At 39.7% G+C, this 23,920-nt stretch overlaps 1 protein-coding gene across 1 annotated transcript in view; it reads left to right on the forward strand.

Annotated features, from left to right (window-relative positions):
• Positions 1–673: 673 nt before the first annotated feature.
• LOC141812361 (3-hydroxyacyl-[acyl-carrier-protein] dehydratase, mitochondrial) overlaps positions 674–23,920 on the forward strand; it is a 29,442-nt gene continuing 6,195 nt past the window's right edge. The window contains exon 1 of the mRNA XM_074700391.1: positions 674–985. Coding sequence (XP_074556492.1) covers positions 674–985 — 312 coding nt within the window. The remainder of the gene's footprint in view (positions 986–23,920) is intronic.

Here is a 23,920-nt window from a genome sequence, read left to right on the forward strand (position 1 = left end):
AATTTTTATAACCATTAACTTTCACTCTTTAACTCATCAATCCATTGACTCTCCAATATTTATATTAAATTTTATCAATGTGTCGGGGCAAAATTGACATTTCACAGTCTCTCTGGCGATGCTTTAGGTCATTTAATCCCTTCTTTAAAAAAAAATAAAATTTATCATCTTAAAAAAAAATGATAAATCCCAATCAGTCTCATGGACTCAATCCCTGGGGGTGGCCGGCCCGGTCCCATGGAAGTTTCCCACCGACCACCAGGGTAAATCGGGAAGCGCATACGGCGACCAATCCAGATGCACAACATCCTTTGATTGCGTTCTCCATTTGGAGGAAAATTCCTACAAATACGCCGTAGCTGGGAATTGAATCGCGGGTCCCTAAGTCCACAATTCGAATGTCCTACCGTTATACTATTCCCGGGGATAAAAATTTACCACCTTAACATCTCCACGTAATAGGTCATCCAATCTCATTTTGCATAGAAAAGATGTTGATTGAGCCAAAAAAAAAAAAAAAAAAAATCGGAGGCTGCGAGAGCCCCAGCAAGTCGCGCTCGACTCCCTTGTCAATCCGCGGACCGAGTTTCCGCCCTCGAGGGTAAGCGGACCCTCCAATATAGTTGAACCCCCTACCCTCTTTGCAGTCTCCTGGCGTCCGACTATTTTTGCGATGACTCGCATTGGTCGGGTTTTCCGGATCGTATCCGCTCGCCCTGGCCCCTCTCTCCTTTTCTTCTCTTCTCGTTGCTCTTCCTCCTCAACTCGAGCAACCGCGCGTCTGCTCCGGGTCGGCGACGTGCTTAGGGAGTCTAGGCGGTTCTCTGAGTCGGATGTGGCACACTTCTCCGAAATCAGTGGCGACCACAACCCCATCCACCTGGACGACGGCTTCGCACGGGATATCGGCTGCTTCGACCGCGGCCGCGTCGTCCATGGAATGCTCGTCGCTTCGCTTTTCTCTTCCGTCATCGCTTCGCATGTCGTAAGCTCTCCAACTCTTTCCGTCTTATTCTATTTTGAAGGATGTTTCTAGTCCTTGGTTTTCCTTCGAACATTTGTAGAACATGTAATGCGGGACGACAAAAGTAATTTTTCCTAAGGCAAAGTTGTCTAAAATATTAAGGATTAATCCGATCAATAAATAATGGCTCTTTTTCGGAAATTTTATCGAATATATGAAGGACGAATGACTGAACTATCTGCAGTGAAATTACTTGATGAAAACCCTTAAATGTGTGAGCATTATTAACTATAAAGAGACAAATTTAGGAGATATAATGGCACCAACAAAAAAAAAAATGCCATAGCAACTAAATTAGTTGGATTCCAATGATCCATAAGGTGAGAAAAGGCTGTGTGAGAGAGAGTGGAGAAATCCATAAGGTGGATTACTTGATGGTGAAGATGACGAAAAGGAAAAGTGGAAGTGAGTTGAAGAGATAAGGAATTCAATCTTTCACCTTCTCTATCAAATCCATCTTTCCAAATCCATTCAAGTGGCATTGCTCATCATTTTAGCAGACAAATGCCTTGAGGTCTACATCTGGTATCATCAATGACGAGCATTATATTGGATCATAGAGGCGAAGGGCATCATGGTCTTTCTGCCCATTTGACTAATTTTTCCTTCATACATATATTTGGGAGGAAGCAAAATTTGTCCAGATCCTTTTGCAGAATCATTCGTGGACTCCATTCTAAAATCCATTAAGAGTGATCGGCAGTTAGGGGCCTTTCTATGGAATGGGAATCTATCCTCCTGAGTAAGCATAGTCCAAACAATGACAATTTTAACTTCATCAGGGCTTTCTATCGAACTAATGTCCTGTCACAGTTATAGATTGTTTTTTTTACATTATTAATGGTTTTTTTTTAGTGTGGCCTATTTTGTAGCTCTTTGCTCATTTCATCAGAAAACAGAATAACTTAACTAGCTTTATTGAAACCACAATATCCTTTCAACCACTATAAGAACTATAAGCAAAATTTGGGACCAAGTTTTTTATTCCTCAAATTCTGAAACTCGTCGCATCTTGGTGCTTAAAATCATGATCTATCTATCTATCTATATATATATATATATATATAAAGGGATAAAATTCATAAAGTCAACCCCATATAGATGAAAGTTAATGTATAATAATCACACTTGACCAATAATTAGTGTTCTGGCCAAATATCGTGGATGATCAAACTATCGGTTAATGAACAGGCTGATGTAGACTCTCCCCGGTGATAGCTGTCGGAAGGGATGAAAGGGTCTTGAAAATCACTCCAAAAGACCGTTAGAATGACACCGGAGATGGATCTCGACATACTACTTCGATGATCAACTTAGGAGTTTTTTGCAGAAGTGGCTAAGGGAAATTAAGGTTTTGTGTGTGCATACCTGTGCTCCTGGAGGTGGACAACTTTTTTAAAAGTTATTAATGTGTCTGTTCTCCCGAACATATGCATCCATTATGATCTGTTTTGAGATACACACTACCATTTATGGTATGTTTTGAGATACGTGCTCCTATTGCCAGATCTTCTTGGAGAAACGGTCTTATGAACAAAAAGGTCAATGGGCCCAAGTCAGGAGCGAGTGAGGAGGTGAGATTGATGTTGAGCGATCTCATAGGGAGATGAGGTTGGTATCTGGGACCGAGTTAGAGATGTGGTCGGTGGCTGAGGCCGAGTTGCAAATGAGGTCGGTAGCTGAGACTGAGTGGAAAATGAGGTCGGCGACTGAGGTCGAGTTGGAGATGAAGTCAGTGATTGAGGCTGAGTCAAAATGAAGTCGGCTATTGAGGCCGAATTGGATATGAGGTCAGCCGCTGAGGTTGAGTCGAAAATAAGGATGATGGCTAAGGCCTAGTTATGATAGTCAATCGATCCCTTGACAAACTTGGCTTCTTGGGATGCGTACATCGAGTTGATTCGACTAGACTCGAATCCCTTCTAGGCCTAGATTGTTTCATTTCGGATCACGTCTAACCCGCCTTGACTTCGACTGATAGCTCAACACGATTTTGTATCACATGGGTCATGTAGAGGCTGTAGGCTTTTGTTATATCACAAATCTCCTCAATTAGTCTAATTGAAAGAGGTGTAGTCCGATTGATTAGACCGTGCTAAGTTGTCACACACCTTCTAAGCTGGCTGGTTTGGAATGCTGAGTCGAGGTGTCAATGTTTTGTTAGGATAGCTGGTCGGGTCTTTGTTACGGAGGAGATAAGGCGTCACATTTAATGAACACGATACGTCAGTTCGCGTATCACCCTTATGATTGGTGCGCTGTACCGTCACCTTACTGGCAGACATATAGTATCCATCTCGAGCTGCGAGAATACCTTGCTGCATTAATTGTGAAGGCACGTGGTGATGTCGTTGCTTACGCGACCCTAGATTTTGTGGTGGCACTGTATTGCCACTTATCTGAACGACTTTCTTTAAATCATCGCGGAGCTCGATGGTGTTGTCTCACCATTTTCCCTTTGGTGCTTTGATGGGGGAGATTGTGCCATGATCGCAATGATCCGACTTCTCAATCTGAAGGCTATGATAGACATCTTGCCGTTTAATTCTCTCCATTCGATGGCTCAGTGGGCTGATGTGGTAAACTATACTACCGCCAACATATATTAGGTTATCGAAAAGCAACACCACTTTCATTTGCTTTGGATTGTCTCAAGGTCTTCATCTTCCTCCAGCTTTCGGTGACAGTATGTTTGCCATCCTTTTTCTTCCTTTGTTTTCTTTGTCTTCGTCTTTCTTTCTGAGCCCATGGTCATTGATGAACCCTTGGTCTTCTGGTATAAGACCCAACGATCTATATATATGAGAGAGGAAGAACCGTACCTCCGACTACAGTTTGGCATCCCTTGCCGATCACGAGATTAGGATTTCAATGCCGGAGCATCGACCACATGAGTCGCCTCTTGCTTATGCCGCCTGTTTCCATGGTCAGCTAGCGCATGGCCTTAGGTTTCCCCTCCTTTTCCTTCAAGACCTCACCACCTATTTTTAAATTTCACTATCACAACTCACCCTAAATTCCTATCGTCGATCTGTGGCACAGTCATCATTCTCCAACTGTACCAAATTTCACTTGATCTCCGTGATCTTTCACTATCTCTTTTACCCTAAACGAGGAGAGCCCATAATCTTTTACTTCGCCACCAGACCGGGGTGTAACTTCCTCAATGAATACCCGACGTCACACAAGGGATGAAAAGGTTGCTATATCTTTGTCAAGCCACCCCTGTATACCCGGCCAACTGCTTGGTGAGCCGACCTACCGCCTCAATCGTTGCTTGGGTAATACAAACTGGAGCAGACATATTTGGAGGCGATCGAGACCTTAGCGGGCTTGAAGTTCAATATAAATATGCTGGAGAATGAAACCCTACTATATCGAGTTGAGTTAATCTCGAATAATATTGCGTTGGAAGAACGACTGAGTAATGCACTATTTGTTTTAGATTTCCACCCGCACTGACTAGCTCTACCTTTTCTTGTAGATCAAACTATGTTGAACGCCACGGTCAACAAAACCCTAAAGTGGGACCTTTTGAGTGTGGAAGGCCTGTGGGCCTTAGAGGATGCGACCAAGGGCTCAACAGAACTGCCACCCCCTCACCCCTCCATGGTCTTCTGTTGCGGCTGAGTTTGAGGTCCCCATCATTGAGGAGACGCAAATCGAGTCTGGGGTCCCCGTCGTCGAGGAGATGCAGATCGAGTTCGGGGTCCCTGTGGTAGCCGAGACATCGACTTTCGCCATCGAGTTGGAGTCTCACGAAGTAGACAATCCTGAGGTTGGGGTCAATACTGAGGTCCAACCTCGAAAGAGGGATTGGGCTTCTAGACAACCACCATCTGCCCATCCAATTCAGCAAACGTCAAGTTTGAGGCAAATCGGCTCCTCGAAACGATAGAAGTCGACCCGACCTCCAGCAGAGAATATCCTAGCCCCACAACCAATAAGAAGTTGCCCTCTATAAGCGAGCATGGGGAAAGAGCAAAGACTTCCAAGGACTTGGTGACCTCTTGTGCCGCCAACAGAGTCGCCAACCCAATACTCGGACAAACGCAACCTAGTCCCTGTATCGAGATTCAGAATCGTGCCTCTTCATCGTCTAAGCCTTCTTGACTGAGCTCTAGTTCTGCCACCCCCCTAGAGTTCCTCGAGGCGAGGAAAGATCTAGAAGGCCTAGCCCCTCCCCAACTGAGGGTCTTAAGGCTTACGAGACGGGCGTCATACCCTGCTTGGGCCTCTTGGACTTGTGTGAAAACTTGTTCGGGTCCATTTTAAAGGTATGATTCAACGACCAAGCTATATTTATAGGAACTGCACCACCGCCTTCTACACTTGGTGAAACAACATTGAAGAATGGAGACGTGATTAGCTGAGCTGGAAGGTCAACAAACTCAATCGACCCCGGGACGCGAGGTCGAGGAGGCTTAGTGCGAAGCTGATAAAGCCAAGGTCGAGACAGTTGCTGCTCAGATGGCAAATGAGAAAGCTGAGATCGAAATGGAGAAATAGCGTTAAGGGGCCCGGATATATTTTGATACGGCTAATGAGTTGGAGCACGAGTTGGCAAAGACCCAAGTCGTTGCACGAGCTTCAGAGGAGTCAACTAAGCAGCTACAAGATGAGCCGACTCGGGCCTAACAAGATCTAATCATGTAAGAGGTGAAGCTAACCCCCCTCGAGGGTCAACAGCTATAACATCAATCTAACCTTTGCGCAAAGACTTCGACCGTGGAAAAGTTAGAGCTACAACTAGTTGATAAGAAGGGGAAGGAAATGAAGCTAACCTCTAAGTTAGAGACCGCCAAGGCTGCATTGGTTGATTATCAGCGGGTGAGGAAGGCCGCTGGGAGTACCGAAAGAAGACCTTTTTGGCCTCTGAAGAAGTAAATGCTTAAGCATGGATTTGAAGGCGCCACCCACTAATTCCTTCGCTTAGGGCTCGTTCCACGAGGGAGTAACTTGGCCTTCCTAGACCTGAAGAAGGTTTAGGACGATTTGCTCGATTTCGAGAAGGCCGACTGATCTCATCCCCCGTCTCGAGTTTACAATTTCATATTTGTACTATCTTTGTATCTTCTTTTGTATTGAATTTGCAAAATTTCAAGTAATAAAGGTACTTATTCAGCTTTCGTCTTTCTTCATATGTCGAATGCTTGTCTTCACTTCATTTCCGAGTGGAGAGTGAGCCAGGTAGCAGCTAAGGCCATAACCCCTATAGGGAGTTAGAGTTAATAACGATCAAAGGCTCGGTTGATAGTCCTACAAACTTCTCATGGCTTGAACGGTGTGAGGAGTGTTGAATAACGGGTGACCCGATAGGGGATCATTAATTGAGGGAGGGCTTATCGTCAAGATACTTTACTTTGGGGGTCGAAGGTTTCGAGCTTGTCGTGAGACTATAAGGTTGAATCGCTAGCTTAAGGCTAGGAATTTTCTGCCTGTCATAAGGTTGTATTGCTAGCTCTGGGCTAGGAGGTCCATGTCTGACGTAAAATTGCATCGCTAGCTCGGGGCAAGGAGTTTCGTGTTTGTCGTAAGGTTGTATTGCTAGCTTAGGTTTAAGGGTTCTGTGCCTGTTGTAAGGTTGAGTCGCTAGCTCAGGGATAGGGGTTCAGTGTCTGTCGTAAGACTGAGTCGCTAACTCGGGGCTAAGAGTTCTGTGCTTGTCGTAAGGTTGAATCGTTAGCTCGGGACTAAGTGTTCCATGCTTGTCATAAGGCCGAGTTGTTAGCTATTTTGTGCCTGTCATAAGACTGAGTCGCTTGCTCGGGGATAGGAGTTTTGTGCTTGTCGTAATCTTGAGTCGTGAGTTTGAGGCTAGATGTTCTATGTCTGTCATAAGGCGGAGTTGCCAGCTCGGTGCTAGGGGTTCCCATGTCTGTTGTAAGATGGAGTTGTTAGCACGGGGCTAGATGTTATGTGTCTGTCGCAAGACTAAGTTGCTAGCTTGGGGTTAGGGGTTCTGTGTCTGTTGTAAGACTGAGTCGCTAGCTCGAGGCTAGGGGTTCTATGTCTGTCGTAAGACTGAGTCACTAGCTTGGGGATAGGCTTTCCGTGTCTGTCGTAACACTGAGTCGCTAGCTTGAGGATAGATTTTCCATGCCTGTCGTAACGCTGAGTGATTAGCTTGGGGATAGGTTTTCCATGTTTGTCGTAAGACTGAGTCGTTAGTTCAAGGCTAGGGGTTCTGTGTTTGTCGTAAGGCTGAGTCGTTAGTTCGGGGCTAGGGGTTCCGTGTTTGTTGTAAGGTTGAGTCGCTAGCTAGAGGCTAGGGGTTTCGTGTTTGGTAAGTAATATTTGCATACAAGGGAAACATGGAAAAAAGATGAAAAGAACGAGGGATGACTCGTTTATTGTATGTATGACATATGCGTTGGCGGTAGGAGGTGAGTCGTGTGACTGCTCTCTCCCTTGTTTCAGTAATGAGGTCAAGTTCGAGTTGTCTCTTGTCTGAGTTATCCTTTCCATAAGTGTAGATGCACATCAATTTGAGGTCGATCTCGATAGGCACCATTGTTTCCCCACCATAGACAAGATAGAAGGTGTCATCTTTGTGTAGTCCCTCGGAGTAGTTTTTAAGCCCACAGGATGCCAAGCAATTCGTTCACCCAACTGTATTGTACTTGATCTAACTTTACCTTGAGACCTTGGATAAACTCTTGATTGACTGCCTCTGCTTGATCATTGCTTTGAGGATAGACAATAGAGGTGAAGGTTTGAATGATACCGAGCCCTTGGCATTACTCCTTAAGCTTACGACCTTGGAATTGTCGGTCGTTGTCTGACACCAGCTTGCGAGGGATGCCAAACCTATAAACGATGTTCTTCTAGAGAAATTTGAGGATGACTTTCTCGACGATCCGTGCCCATGGTTCTGCCTCAACCTATTTAAAGAAATAGTCGACGACAATTAAAAGAAATTTCTTCTAATTGAGATATATAGGGAAAAGACTCACGATATCTATTCCCTATTAGTTAAAGGGGCAAGAGACGGTCGTAATCTTTGACTACTCCGTAAGATGATGGGGAGATGTTAATGCCTCTAGTAGTTCAGGCAGGTATTGACCAGCTGAGTTGTGTTGGCCTGAAGGGTGGGCCAGAAGTAACTAGTTAACAAAACTTTCGTGTCAGAGTTCGCTCTCAAATGTGATTTCCGTAAAGGTCTTGATGAATCTTCCGCATAACATAGTCAATCTCATCTAAATTGAGGCATTTAGGCAAAGGGCGACAGAAAGTCCATTCGTAAAAGATGTCTCCTATCAAAGTGAAGCGTGTTGCTCATCTTTTTTAGTGTTCTGGCCTGATCTAAGTCCTGGGGTAGAGTTCCATACTTTAAGAAGGTAGTGATGGGAACCCTCCAGTTGGCGGTTCAACCAAGTCAGCCACCTGGTCGATCGTGCTCCCATGCCACTAAGGTACTGGCTAATTTGGCCAGTTCATCTGCCTTCTGGTTTTCAGATCAAGACATTCTCTAGATGATAACCTCTTGGAAGTCAACTTTCATTTTCTCAAAGGCTTTAGTGTATCACCGAAGCTAATCATTATGATTTTAAAGGTGTCATTAAGTTGTTAAGCTGTTAATTGTGAATCTGAGTGGATGATTATTCGGGTTGCTCCACATGTGTTTGGCTGCTTGAAGGCCAACAAATAAGGCATCATATTTGGCTTCCTTGTTGGAGGCCTTGAAGTGGAGTTTTACCGTTAGCTGCAATATCTCCTCCTAGGTGAGCATAACAATACCCTGACTCTACTTTCTTTCTTGGCGGTCTATCCGTATACAAAGATCTTCCAGGTCTTTTGCAGTTCTATGCAGGAGGTTTCGATTAGGAAGTCTGCTAAGGCTTGGGCCTTGATGGATGTCTTGGCTGGTATTGGATGTTATACTCGCTGAGTTCCGTAGTCCACTTAATTAGGCGTCTAGAAGCTTTTAGATTAAGTTAGCACTCGACCCAGGGTGCTGTTAGTGAGCACCATAGTGGGGGTGTGAGAGGAAGTAAAATTGAAATCGATGGGCAATTAATACTAATGCTAGAGCAAGCTTCTCAAAGGTGGTGTAGCAAGTTTTAGCGTCTTTCAATAGATGACTTAATAAATAGATAAGTTGTTGAACATTGCCCTTCCCTGTCGCACCAGGATTGAGCTGAGAGCTCCTTCAGGAGCTGATAAATATATCCACAGAGGTTCTCTTGTTACAGGCTTGGACAGAACCGGAAGAGTTATTAAGTATGTCTTCAAATCGTTAAAAGTTTACTCACTTCTCATCCCAAGTGAATCTAACAACTTTGCGCATTATTTTAAAGAATTGAAGGCTCTTTGCAGTTGATTGTGATATGAATCGTGATAATGTCATGATTCGTCCGACCAATCTCTGGACCTCATTGGTGTTTCGTGGTTAAACCATATTTTGTAAGGCTTGGTCTTTTTCTGGGTTGGCTTCTATCCCTTTCTCGATGACTATGTATTCGAGAAACAATCACTTTTCACATCGAGTAGACACTTGCTTGAATTTAATTTGAGATTATACCTCCACAAGGTATTACATGTCTCCTCAATGTCATTGATCAGGTTTTCAACCTGAGCTGATTTGATTAGTTTGGCGTCCATATATACCTCGATGTTGTGACCGATCTAGTGTCTGATGACCTAATCTATGAGCTGTTGATAAGTAGCTCCTATATTCTTTCAACCCAAAAGGCATAACTGTATAATAAAAAATCCCATCAGAGGTGATGAAACTAACCTTTTCTTGATCTTCCTGAGCTAAAAGGATTTGGTGATATCCTTGATACACATCTAGCATACATATAAGCTTGCATCCCGAGGTCGAGTCTACCAACTGATTGATTCTAGGGAGCGGATAACAGTCCTTAGGGCAGACTTTGTTGAGGTCTCGGAAGTCAATACAGACTCGCTATTTACCTTTTGGTTGAGTATCAGCACTATGTTCGCTAGCGATATTGGAAATTGAATTTCTTGAATATGTCCAACCTTGATGAGCTTGGTGATTTCACTACGTATTACCTTATCTTGTCGAGGTCTGAAGTGTCACTTCTTTTGTTGAATAGGTCAAGACTCTGAGAGGATGTTGAGGTGATGCTCCATTATGGTGGATGCTATTCCAGTGACTTCGTTAGGCACCCAGGCAAAGACATCGTTATTCCAGACAAGACAATTTAAGCTCAGGTGTTAAGTCAGTTGCTATCTGAGTAACACGGTTAGGTTGACTTGGTACAATTTGAACTTCCTCCTTTTCATGAATAGGCTGCGATCCGAGTTCTTCGCATCTTCCTAAGGTCGATCCGAACTGTCTCTATATAGCATTTTTGAGCAGCGGTTTGATCTCCTCTAACCGAGCTGACTTGATCGTCTACTGTGAACTTCAACTTCTGATGAAAAGTAAAGACAATCGTGTGGAATGAGCTGATGACTGACCTTCCAAGGATGAGATTGTAAGAAGATGGAGTGTTGACCACGATGAAGATGACGCTCCGAGTGGCCTAGTGAGAGAGGAAAGCTGATTTACCCTAGCAGTTGTATCTTTGTGAATTTGAATAGGGTTGCTGACATAGATTGTAACTCTACGCGGTCGATATGCATTTAGTTAAAAGCTTCTTTGAACAATATATTAACCGAGCTCTCCGTGTCCATGAATACTCTAACTATATCGTAGTTAGTTACAGTGGCGTGGATTAATAAAGCATTGTGTGCGGGGTAGACTCCCTCTAGGTCTTGAGGCCCAAAATTTATTTTAAAGTCATTTTTGTAGGGATCTTTTATGAAAAATAATAAATAAACGCAGCAGAACAAAATCGATCCCTCCAGAGATCCATGCGAATGTAGTATACATGTTTAATCGAGTTGTCACTTTTGTTGCATGAACGGAACAATCCTCGGTAGCAACTTGATTTGGTAGATCTCAGCACGATCAAAATGGTCACGCCTCTTCGGTATCCACATGAACACGTCCTTCGTTCGTCGCACGAACTTAGCCTTCGGAGAAGAACCACCTTTGTTGTGCTAGCAACTTGGATGATTTTGCTAAGAGTAGAAGAAGAGGAGACTAGAAGTGATCATTCACCAAATGTATAAAATTGACCTTTTGTACTTATCCAATGAATACAAAAGGTCATCTAATGAATACCAATCAATACAAAGAGAATACAAAGAGTCATCCAATGAATACAAATTTTTTTTGCCTTTTGCTCTCCTTTTCATCAATACTCCATTAATCTCTATTAATAGACATTAATCCTCTTTAGTGGTTGAGTCTAATCCAATAAGTCTAATTTGGATTAGACTCAATCCAATAATCCAATAGTTGGATTCATTTGAGTCTAACTTAATGAGATTAAACTTAATCCTATAATCTTAGAGTTCATCATATTTTAGTCAAACTAAAATATACCCATCTCTAAATCAACATGTTCTTTGTGTGTGACCCAATAGGTTCTCATAACGTTTGACAATGTATCTAAAATAATATTTTAGATACATAAGCAATGAGTGACATCTAACAATGCATCATTGCTACCCAAGTGATGAGAATGTCGAGATCCGACCTAACCTTTCTGTGTCTATTATCTTGTATAACTTGGTCCTTCTATCCTCGATATCTAGATTGATCCATGAGGTATAGACTGTGTCATCCCCTTATTAATTTTTATGTTTCTTGATCTCTAAGTAGACTTCACTTAACCAAATGAGCTCAATATCTCATATTGACTTATTTGAGCATGGTCATGCATTTTAGTAGTTCTACTTAATCAAGGGGCTCACAGATATCACTTCTGTCATATGGAAGAGATAGATCTCATCTACATCACTCACATCCTTTCTACATAATTTATTGCATACCCAGTGATCGACTTTATAGTCCACCTTGTTACAGGTGACATTTGTCGATACTAAAGTACACAACTCCTTATGTAGGGAACCGTAGTGACTTCAAGTCTAAGGACTATTTATATTAATAGTCACTATGAGAATGTTTATGACACTCATATAATGATCTATGAAACATTCTCATGATAGGTCAATTCAGTATATATTCTCTAATATATACCATGTGTCAACTTGATATCTTATATCCATGACTTGTGAGATTAAGTCATCAGTTGACCTACATGCTAGTCTCAATGCATTAATATTGCCCTTGTATATTAAAGTTTGACTAGGAATAGTTAAGAGTAGTGTTCTATATATATAACCTTCCACTATCAATTCAACCAATTGATACGTTGTAGACTAGAACCTACTACCCTAGGACATTATTATACTTATTCATCTGGCACAGATCTAAAGTAAATATAATAACCATAAACTTTATCTTTTATTAATGAAATATGATACAAAAGTTTCCTTATCAATCATCTCATAATTGACTCTAGGGCTAACACTAATAATCTCCCACTAGCACTAGTGTCAATCACTGAAATATCTAATACCCAGTGACCTAGTGTGACCATCATGCTTCCTCTATGCCAAAGCCTTGGTCAAAGGATCTGCAATGTTAGCATCAGTCGATACTCTGCATATCCTCACATCTCCTCTATCGATGATCTCTCGAATGAGATGAAATTGTTATAGTATGTGTTTGGATCGCTGATGAGAGCGAGGTTCCTTAGCCTATGCAATTGCCCCATTGTTATCACAATAGAGGTCTATTGGGTTCACTATGCTAGGAACTACACCAAGCTCTGTAATAAATTTTTTGATCCAAACAACCTCTTTTGCTGCACCAGAAGCAGCAATATACTCGACCTCTATAGTAGAATCAACAACTGTGTCTTGCTTTGAACTCTTCCAACTCACAACACCACCATTTAAGCAAAATACATACCCTGACTGCGATCTGAAATCATCCTTATCAGTTTGGAAGCTTGCATCGCTGTAACCCTTTACAGTGAGCTCCTCATCACCTCCAAATATCAAGAAATAATCTTTTATTCTTCTCAAGTACTTAAGAATATTCTTGACTGTTGTCTAGTGACCTTCACCTGGATCTGACTGGTATCTGCTCGTCATGCTTAATGCATATGAGACATTAGGGCGAGTATAAAGCATACGTATGTGATAGACCCTATAGCAGATGCATAAGGAATCTAATCCATGCGGTCCCTTTCTTCCTTAGAAGAGGGGCATTGAGCCTTCGAAAGGCTCACACCATGTGATATCGGCAAGAATCCCTTTTTGAAATTCTGCATGGCAAAACGATTGAGCACCTTGTTAATATATGTACTCTGACTTAGGCCAAACAATCTGTTAGATCTATCTCTATAGATCTTAATGCCTAAAATATAGGACTGCTTCACCTAAGTCTTTCATTGAGAAATAATTCCCAAGCCATGTCTTTACAGACTGCAATATAGGGATATCATTTTCAATGAGAAGTATGTCATCTACATACAGGATGAGAAAGATGACTGTGCTTCCACTAATTCTTTTGTAGACACAAGGTTCATCTTCGTTCTTGATGAAACCAAAAGCTTTGATTGCATCATCAAATCGAAGATTCCAGCTTCTAGAAGCTTGTTTTAATCCATAAATGGACCTTTGCAACTTACATACCTTTCTATCATCCTTTGGATCTACAAAACCCTCAGGTTGTGTCATGTACACATCCTCGAGTAGATTTTCATTTAGAAATGCAGTTTTGACATTCATCTGTTAGATCTTATAATCATGGTAAACTGCAATAGCAAGCATGATCCGAATAGACTTAAGCATCACAACTGGTGAAAAGGTTTCATCATAGTCTATACCATGAAGTTGCTTGAATCCTTTAGCTACCAATCGTCCTTTATAGGTATACATATGACTATTCATGTTAGTCTTTCTCTTAAAGATCCACTTACACCCAATGAGTTTGATTCCTTCAGGTGGATCAATAAAAGTCCATACTTGGTTGTACATGGATTCCATTTTAAACCTCATTGCCTTTAGTCATTTCTTAGAATTTGAGTTCATTACCATTTTTTGATAGGATGTAGGCTCGTTGAGACCAACAAGCATTATATCATTGTAGTCAGACAAGAGAAAAGAATATCTCTCAGATTGACAACGTACCCTACAAGATCTCCAGTAGCTTCCCTCGTCGTTGGCACCGGCAGCCAACCTCGTGTGCGAGTGTCAGAGAAGAAGAAACAGAGGCTCGCGATCAGGGAAAACAGGGAAGGCGACACGCGAAAGGTAGACCTCCTTCACGCGGTCGGGAGGAGTAGGGGACGACACCTCTAGGGTTCGAGTCCTCTCGCACCAAGCCCGGCTTCTCCACGAAATTCCACGATCGGCTTCGTCGGGTGAGCACGGGAACAAGCAATCAGGATCAGCGTTGGTGATTCTCCGGTCCGGTGACACCCTTGTGCGGCCAAGAGCAGCGGACAGCGATGCGATACGGGGAGAAGATTGGTAGCACCGAGCCCTTTGGAGAAGACGAACAGGGCACACACAGTGGTATCTCACAATTTCTTTTATAACGAGTAGTGCATAATAACTTTCAATGGGGTTAGGGTTTGGGCTAAATTGGCTTAAAATTTAGGATTTATTGTAACTATTGAACCGATTACTGTAGCGAATCAGGTTCAATCTTGGTTCGCTTGGTTCACTAACCAAACAATCTCCGATTTGATCCAAACCAATTTTGTTCGATTCATCTTCGCAAGACGAATCTTCCCGCCCCTTTTATTTTGTCAACCTCCTTTTCTATTACGAACCAAACCAAGTTAGTTCAAATTGGGTTTCAACTGACTCGTTTGGTTCAGTTCATTCCGTCTTCGCAAAACAAGTTCCCTTCTCTCTTAATAACAAAACTTCTGGTATCTTACACTCAACATGCTTAACATTTCAAGCGACGATTTGTCAATTTCATTCATGTTATAGTTCATGACAAATTGACTATAGCCTTTTGACAACGAATGCAGAATAAGGTCAGTGGCCAATTTTTGGCATAATAGAAATCCCAATCTTTCAAGGTTCTCAACGTACCCAATCATTTTAAGTACATGAGTTCCTACGGAACTTCTTTTTTGCATTGAAATAAAGCTTTAGATATTTCAAATCTCTCGTGCCTTGCCTGTCCCTGATATAGTTGTCTAAGATGTTCAACTATATTGTGAGCATCCATGTTCTCATGTTACTTCTGAATTTAGAGTTCATGGTAGCAAACATAACGCATGACACATCCAATGCATCATTTTGATGTTTCTTATAAACATCTTTATTAGCATGAGCAGCAGTAGTGGCGGGTGCTTCAGGAATAGGTTGCTTTAGGATGTACAGTTTTCGTTTTTGCTTGAGAACAATTCTCAAGTTTCTATACCAGTTTAGGAAATTAGTTCCATTGAGCTTATCCTTATAAAGGACAGATCGCAAAGAGAGTTTTAAACGTATTTGATGACATAGTGCTCTACAATAAGAAATGCAAAAATGAATATCATATTTAAATCATTTAATTAGACCTTTAATTAAATGATTCTCCTACTGAATTGTAAAACTTGGTAAGAGCAAATCATAGATGTGGCCAACCGGAGTTTACCCACACTATTAGCTCCAACCCAATAGCAATGACATTTAAGGAGGATAGGATCTATATTATACCTTATCTTGAATTAACTTTGGTTAATCGCCCAAGACTCGTATAATTTAGGTAGACAACGTGTATAATTACATCGTGTGTAACTCTTGTATAGTTATGTGAACAAGACTATTTGTTCATTTATCCAATGCAAGGGATATGTCTCTAAGTTTTCAATCTAATTGACGTAATTTAGTTAAGTCTCACCAAAAATTCAATATTTAGATATCACAATTATTCTGTCGCACTTTACCAAGATAAATTGAGTCATTGACTTTGGCAAACATGTTTACAATTGATTAAGGTAAAAGTGAGTACCAAACTTTGGTAGACGTATAAAAATGACCTAATTATTATAATACTACTAATTAAACATGCATCACATACAAACATAACACACATCAACATATATGCATAATTAGAAATATGACATGGTTATGGTCCATCTACTTCGATTTTTTCAAGCCAATGAGAAGATCAAAAGATCAACCTAGGGAATTGCATCTTCTCCAAGTGCTTCCTTAGTTGTCATATGTTACTGACCTTCTCCCTTTTCATTATTGTCCAATAAACTAGTATTATTCTTAATTATACATTACAAATTTAAAGAAACCTCAAGTTACATTCGAGGGGAGTCTAATTTTATAACTGGAAGTATAAAGGTAAAAGACACAACACGTAGGCCATATTATGAATTACAGCATGCACATACATAATCCAATAACATTGGGTAAAAGGAGTCATAATCATGCACCATGATATACATCATTCGTAATATATCTTAATTATGCACTATAATATACTTTTATTATGATTCTAAATAATTATTTATGAGCCGCAACCTTATGGCAGTCCTGCTCAAAAGGTCATGAAAGATTTATTGAATAAAATCGGATTATAGCACGCGTTCATATAATGTATGAAGATGCTACAATCCTTTAGTTTTGATTAATACAAACTGTTTGCTCAACAAAACCACATATATAATCAAACACATGCTCGTTATCTATATCAAATATGAAATATAATTAAAACTATGTATACGCTTTCGCAAGTGACTCTGATTCCACTGTAGGGATCTTTTGCGAAAAATAATAAATAAACGCAGAGGAACAAAATCGATCCCTCTAGAGATCCATGCGAATGTAGTATACATGTTTGATCAAGTTATCACATTAGTTGCTTGAACGGAACAATCCCAGCAGTAACTTGATTCGGTAGATCTCAACACAATTAAAATAGTCATGCCTCTTCGGTATTCACACGAACACGTCCTTCGTTCGTCGCATGAACTTAGCCTTCGGAGAAGAACCACCTTCATTGTGCTAGCAACTTGGATAATTTTGCCAAGAGTAGAAGAAGAGGAGACTAGAAGTGATCATTCATCAAATGTATAAAATTGACCTTTTGTACTCATCCAATGGATACAAAAGGTCATTCAACGAATACAAAGAGTCATCTAATGAATACCAATGATTACAAAGAGTTATCAATGAATACAAAGAGTCATCCAATGAATATAAAAGGTTTTTTACCTTTTGTTTTCCTTTTCATCAATACTTTATTAATCTCTATTAATGGATATTAATCCTCTTTAGTGGTTGAGTCTAATCCAATGAGTCTAATTTGAATTAGACTCAATCTAATAATCTAATAGTTGGATTCATTTGAGTCTAATTTAATGAGTCTAATTCGGATTAGACTTAACCCTATAATCTTAGGATCCATTATATTTTAGTCAAACTAAAACATACCTATCTTCTAATTAACATGTTATTTGTGTGTGATCCAATAGGTTCTTATAACGTTGGCAAGATATCTAAAACAACATTTTAGATATATAAGTAATGAATGACATCTAAAAATGCATCATTACTACCCAAGTGATAATAATGTCGAGATCCGACCTAACTTTTCTGTGTTAGGAATGACCTAGTGCGTTGCGCGTGTTTACACATTTCACAAACGTGCGCAACGGAAAAAAAACAATAATTAAAGCTAATTATTACAATACTCGAAATACACGCATGTAGGATATAACATGTACATGACATAACTGGAAATTTAAAAATTTTAGAATAACAATTTATTCTACGTATACCTGACATATGATGCTCAACGGGAATGCCATCAATCAAGTGGCTTTGTTGAAGTTCCGTCTCTACTGGTGATCCACGTCAAATTTTCGTCTGGACGACTTCCTAAGTTACAAGTCGTGTCACCGTCTGCAGTACTAGCCTCGAGCAGCAAAGGTTGATACGAGAGAAAACCTTAATATCGAAAATACACAACAACACATATTGCATTTGGTTTCGGGGCTTTCTAACTATCGTCGACAATCTTATTTCCGGTGTAGTTACGGTGTAAGGTAAACGATCGGAACTCTTTTTGGCGAAGATGGAAAATCTCCGAAAGCGCCCAAGCTTTCGGCAACGAACCCCGGGGGCAACCCGGTGTCGCGTCAGCAACTCCGATAGTCTTTTTCACTGGTGACCGGAGGCAGCCCTTCACGAGGGCTCTTGAAGCAGATGGGAGGCAAGATTCGGCAATGAAGGAGGGCTTCGGAAGTCTGTGATGGTTGGCGATCGGAAGGGAGGAAGGAGACACGTGGTGGCTGGCCAGTCTTCTCCTCTCGTGGTCGGCACTGAGCAGTGAGACCGTGGAGGGTGAAGGGCGGCGCTAGGGTTTCGACTCTACTTTAACTAGCAATCGGCAATGCACTTTTAAGGAGGGATCATGCGAGCATGAATCGCAATCGGTATTCCTTGCCTTCTTCGCACAGCGGTCGATCGGAGGAGAAGATCGTGATTGCCTTCCTCTTCTACGCATGTGGCGGCCGATCGGAGGAGAAGGGATCGTGATTCCGCGCGACAGCCGATCGCAAGAGAAGGGATCGCGATTTCTTTCCTATTTTACGCGCACGGCAGCTGATCGGAGGAGACAAGGATCGTGATCCTTTTCTACGCGTGCGGTGACTGATCGGAGGAGAAGGGAAGATTGAACTGGGTTTAGGTTTTCTTTTAGACCAGGTACTATAGAAAATTAAGGTTTAGGGATGGACCAAGTTGGTCTAATTTGGTTCATAATCAAATCGTTCAGTTCAGTAACCAAAATACCTCCATTCTAAATTAAACTAATTTTGTTCATTTCGTCTTCATAAGACGAATCCCATTATTGCTTTCGATTTGTCAAAATATCTTCCATCAGGAACCAAATCATTTTGGTTCACTTCGTCTTCATAAGACTAATAAGACTAATTTTATCATCTTTGCCCTTTTCTGGTCTAACCAAATTTTATTTCTCCCATTCTGAGAATCCAATTTTTAAATTCGTTTTACGTCCTTCGGAGAACTTGTAGTACGTGTGACCCAATAGATTCCTGGTTATGTTGGCTGTCTATAATTAATCATTAATTATGGAACGATCATGAGTGACAACCAGTAGTACATCATGATCCCCAATTGATCGAAAAATCAACGATTGATTCCAAAACCATTTCTGAACCTTTTAGTAGCTACAATGAAACGTGTCTCGTTCCTTTCACCGTCTTATATCCGCTTAGTTCAGGACATGGTCTATTTGTGTCAGTCTCCATTAGGCTGACTACGCTACACCTAGTCCAAAGTTGCTTTTTTGTCCTATGAGTTCAAGTTACTTATACATGTATCTAAGAGTACCATATTCTTGACATGTAATGCTTTGGCTAAAGACATTCAATAACAATCTTAATAAGCGGTCGTAGGGTATACATCTCTTTTTTTTACAAAGAGCGGTAAATCCTCTGTGGGCTATCTAAACATTTTCGGACATTTCCACTTATACTCAATTATCTCTGGTCCACACCTCCTTGGAGATGTTTGTTTAAGATGTCAAAATATAAGCCTTCATGACCAAGATGACTTGAATACCGCAAGTCAAAGGAAACTCACACTTAAGCTGTACTGAGATCTTTATTGATATATTTCTATATGCATAGAACCATATGAAGTCTCATGGCAGGTCACTCTAATAAACTAGTTACTTTTAACTAGCATATACATTTGACTCTCAACATCTAATGTCTCCAGCCAGCAAGAACTGTTTGGTAAACCAAGGAGTTTAAAACGTGCTAGTCTCAATAGAATCGATGATGTCCGTGTTCATCAATTCTTTGATTAGGGATAATTTCAATACATTTATAATTACACATGTAGAATGCTCACTAGTTGTGATCCAATTATAAATTCTCTCGTGTTATGAATCATATTGCGGACATTCAGTAAATAAGTTTAAGATCCAATCAAATATATGGTGAATGTGCACTCAAATAGTGAATTTTTAATTATTCAATAAATAGTACAATTATAAGGTGATTACCTTAGGACACCTCTCAAATATAACAATTGCAACACTTCTTGCACCACTTTGGAGATCAGTTGATTGATTTTTTCTGATGTTATGGCTATTACTTTGCCATAACTTTTCTCTTCAACGGAGCTGTGGTTGTTATTAGTTCTTCCAGTGTTAACCATCGCAGTATCTTGGCTCGGAGTTCTCATAGACGACGCTAATTTGTTCCGACCAAACACCGTTGATGATTAAGCCATAGGTCAACGAATGGACTGACGTGCACGCTCTTTGGGGATAGCTACCGAAAGGGATGAAAGGGTCCTGAAAAGCACTTCAAATAAACGATTAGAATGACGCAGGAGATGGATCCTAGCATGCCACTCCAATGATGAAGTTAGAGTTTTTTACAAGAGAAGTGGTCAAGGGAAATTGAGATTTTGTGTGAGCATACTTATGCTCCTGGAGGTAGACAACCTTTTAAAGAGTTATCAATGTGCCCGTTCTCCTGAATGTACGCATCCGTTTATGGTCTGTTTTGAGATACGCGCTACCGTTTATGGTATGATTTGAGATACATGCTACCATTTATGGTGCGCTCCGAGATACAAACTTTCGTTGCCCACATCTTCCGAGAGAAATGGTTTTGTCAACAAAGAGGTCATGTGGGCCAAATCTGGGAGTGGGTGAGGAGGTGGGATTGATATTGAATGACCTCATGGGGAGACGAAGTTGGCACTTGGGCTGAGTCAGAGATGAAGTCGGCGGATGAGGCCGAGTTGCAAATGAGGTCAGCGGTTGAGGACAAGTGGTTGACCGCTAAGGCCGAGTTAGAGATGAGGTCGGTTGTTGAAGCTGTCGGAGATGAGGTCGGTGGTTGGCGGTTGAGGCCAAGTAGAAAATGAGATTGGTGGCTGACGCTGAGTCGGAGATAGTCGGCGAGTCGAAAATGAGACCGAGTTGAAAATGAAATTGGCGGCTGAGGCTGAGACGAAAATGAGATTGGCTGTTGAGGTCAAGTTTGAGATGAGGTCGGCGGCTGAGGTCAAGTTATGTTAGTCAACCGATCCCTTAGCAAACTTGACTCCTTGGGATGCGTACATCGAGCTGATCCCTAATCCCTTCTAGGCCTAGTCCGTTTTATTTCGAGTCACGTCTAAATCGTCTTGATTTTGACTGACAGCTCACCACGATTTCGTATCACACGGGCTATGTGGATGCTATAGGTTTCCGCCATATCAATTAGCAAGAAATATATGTGGACCATCAAGTATAATGAGTGATGACAAGGTTGAATCAATGATCCTTGATCTTGTTTTGAATCTCAAGTTATGGCAATGCCAGCTAATTAAAGAGGGTAAGAAATACTCTCTCTCCTTTTTTCTCTCCTCATGTGAGTCTCTAAGAATCAAGATGCTTAATAGATTAATTAAGTTTTTTAAATCCATTTTTGTTTGATCATGTTTTAATAGTGTATTCCAACATTGGAGAGTAAAATTCACTTGTGCCCACAATAGACTTTCCTTGAGAAGTAGTAAATCGAACATATTGTTAGAGTGTAGAGCATTAACCTACTGCTACCAACCTAAATTCAAATTCAAAATTGCCTCTAAGATAAATCTAGGATTTGATTGTCAAACTAAAGATTATATAAATGCAAAATGTTTAGGTGCCAATGCAATGTAAAATAAATAACAAAATGTGCACTGCAATATAAGATAAATGACAAGAAAATGGACGTGCAGTTAAACACTTTGAAGTATCTTTGCAAAAAAAAAAAAAAATTAGAGGGTCCAAATCAGCATCTAGGATGAGGGTATGTAATCAGGTCACATAGTGTCGAGGAAAAGAAGCAAGGTTTAAAATATCGATCCGTATTGATGTTTTGGTCTTAGACCGGAATGATATGATTTCGGTACCATATCATACTGTATCGATACAGTTTTGATACTTTTTTATTTATATATATAGTAATTATTAGATAAATATGTTTATTGTGTATAATTTAAAAATAAGTTGTGTATTGATTTTATATAAGTCCTCAATTATTAAACAACTTAATATTGTTAGGTAAAAATTATAGTGACTATGTTTAGCGTAGAGACACAAAAAAGAGCTATGACTAATGTGATATGTAAGCTAATCCAACATAAAATGATTGATGATTAAGTTGTAATGTACTCCTACTAAGCTGTTGAAGTTATATTATGATAATCTAGTTCTCATGTACATCCTTGTTCATGCAGCTATAAAACGGATTTCAATTGGGGGAAAGATAGTTGATTAGGATTTGAGCTCTAATAGTATGTACCAGAGGAAGACTAGTTTGATTTTCCTGGGCAGCCCCATATATTTATATATATTATTATATTATGGGGATTAACACAAAGATCATAGTTTATATATAATAATTATATAAATTAACTATTTGTTTATTTAATTAATTATTGATTTATATAATATATATTTATATAATTATAGTTTATAAATATTTTGAATAATATGTATATTAAATATTATAGTTTATATATTTATATATATATTCTTTATGGTACATTCTAAAGTCAAATTTATTTAAAATGTTTATATATATTTTTATTTTTTTTTACAAATAAAAATTTTAAAATTATTTATAAAATTATATTCCAAATATTTTAAATATTTTTTTGAAATTTTAATCTATTTTTAATTTCTAAAAATAATTTAAGGTTTGATTTTGAATATATTATCAATACGAATTTAAAATTTTTAATTAGAATTTTTTTATTTTTCTTTAATTTTTTTATAATTTTGATAAAAATATAAAATTTTATTATATTTATTTATTTATTTTGATAATCCAGATATTCAGTTTTTCGAACTGACTAAGTCCTAGAGGTGATTGGCTTGGTCTCACGGAAAGCTCCCACCTGTCATCAGGTAAATCTGGAAGTGCTCCGACTTTTCACCCAATAGTCAACGTCGTAGATTTTTCATCCTATTGGTTGGGAATCGAACCATTGGTGTTTAGTTAATCTGTCAAATGTCTTATAGCTGAACCATTGCCCGAGGGGAAAAAAATTTTATATTGTAATTATATTAGTTAATTAATAGTTTATTTAATTAGTTATTAATTTATATAATATATAGTTATAAGCTATATAGTAATTAATTATTAATTAAAAATTATATATAATTTAAATAATATATTTTTTTAAAAACTAATCTAACATTGATTATAACTTATAAATTTTTATTTTATTTTAATATAACAGTTTTAATTAAAACTGTTATATAAGATTTTAATAAAGTCCTAATTTATAATTCCTTGTGATTTTGATTTCTGCGTCTTCTTCTTACCTCGTGATTCCACCACCTCCTTCCTCCTTTCTGTGTGATTTTTTTGTCGATCGACATCTTATCTTTTTCGGAAGTGCAATTTTTTGTCGATCGACATTTTGCCTCTTCCGAAAAGTGATCGTTGCCTTGCTACCTCCGTGTTGCCGCTTCGCCACTGCTATTGATCTCTTTCTGGTCACCTCATCAAGCAAATTTTTCGCTAATGCTTCTAGTTAAGTCTTCGTCGATTCCTTTTATCGTGCATGCGTGACAGACGTGAAATTATCGCGCATGCTGTGTCGGTGTTGGCCCTATGTCTGGAACAGTAAAAAACGTCTGTTTCAGACGACATGACACGGTATTGGAGCATTTGCCTTTAGCCATAAATATGTAGAACAGGTTTGTCGATGGTGTATGCTATAGTGGTGGGAGGTATAAGAATGACTAATAAATAAAGAAGAATTCTGCATATGATCTTATAATCTTTAACCTTGTGCAAATTTTTCTTCAATTTTCTTTGAAATTTTCATTTATGCTTAAATTTTTTTTCTTTGCAAAAGATTTTTTTCTGTACGAGGTCTCTTCTCCTCTTGAAGGAGAATTGTTTGAGTAGGATTTTTTAGGAGTGACAGTACGCTCTGAAGTAGGACAAGGGTGTCCAAACCACATTAAATACTTTG

The sequence above is a fragment of the Curcuma longa genome, chromosome 18 (genome assembly GCF_044706935.1).
Source record: "Curcuma longa cultivar G26 ecotype Majalengka, Jawa Barat chromosome 18, ITB_CL_G26_1.1, whole genome shotgun sequence".
Lineage (NCBI taxonomy): Eukaryota > Viridiplantae > Streptophyta > Magnoliopsida > Zingiberales > Zingiberaceae > Curcuma > Curcuma longa.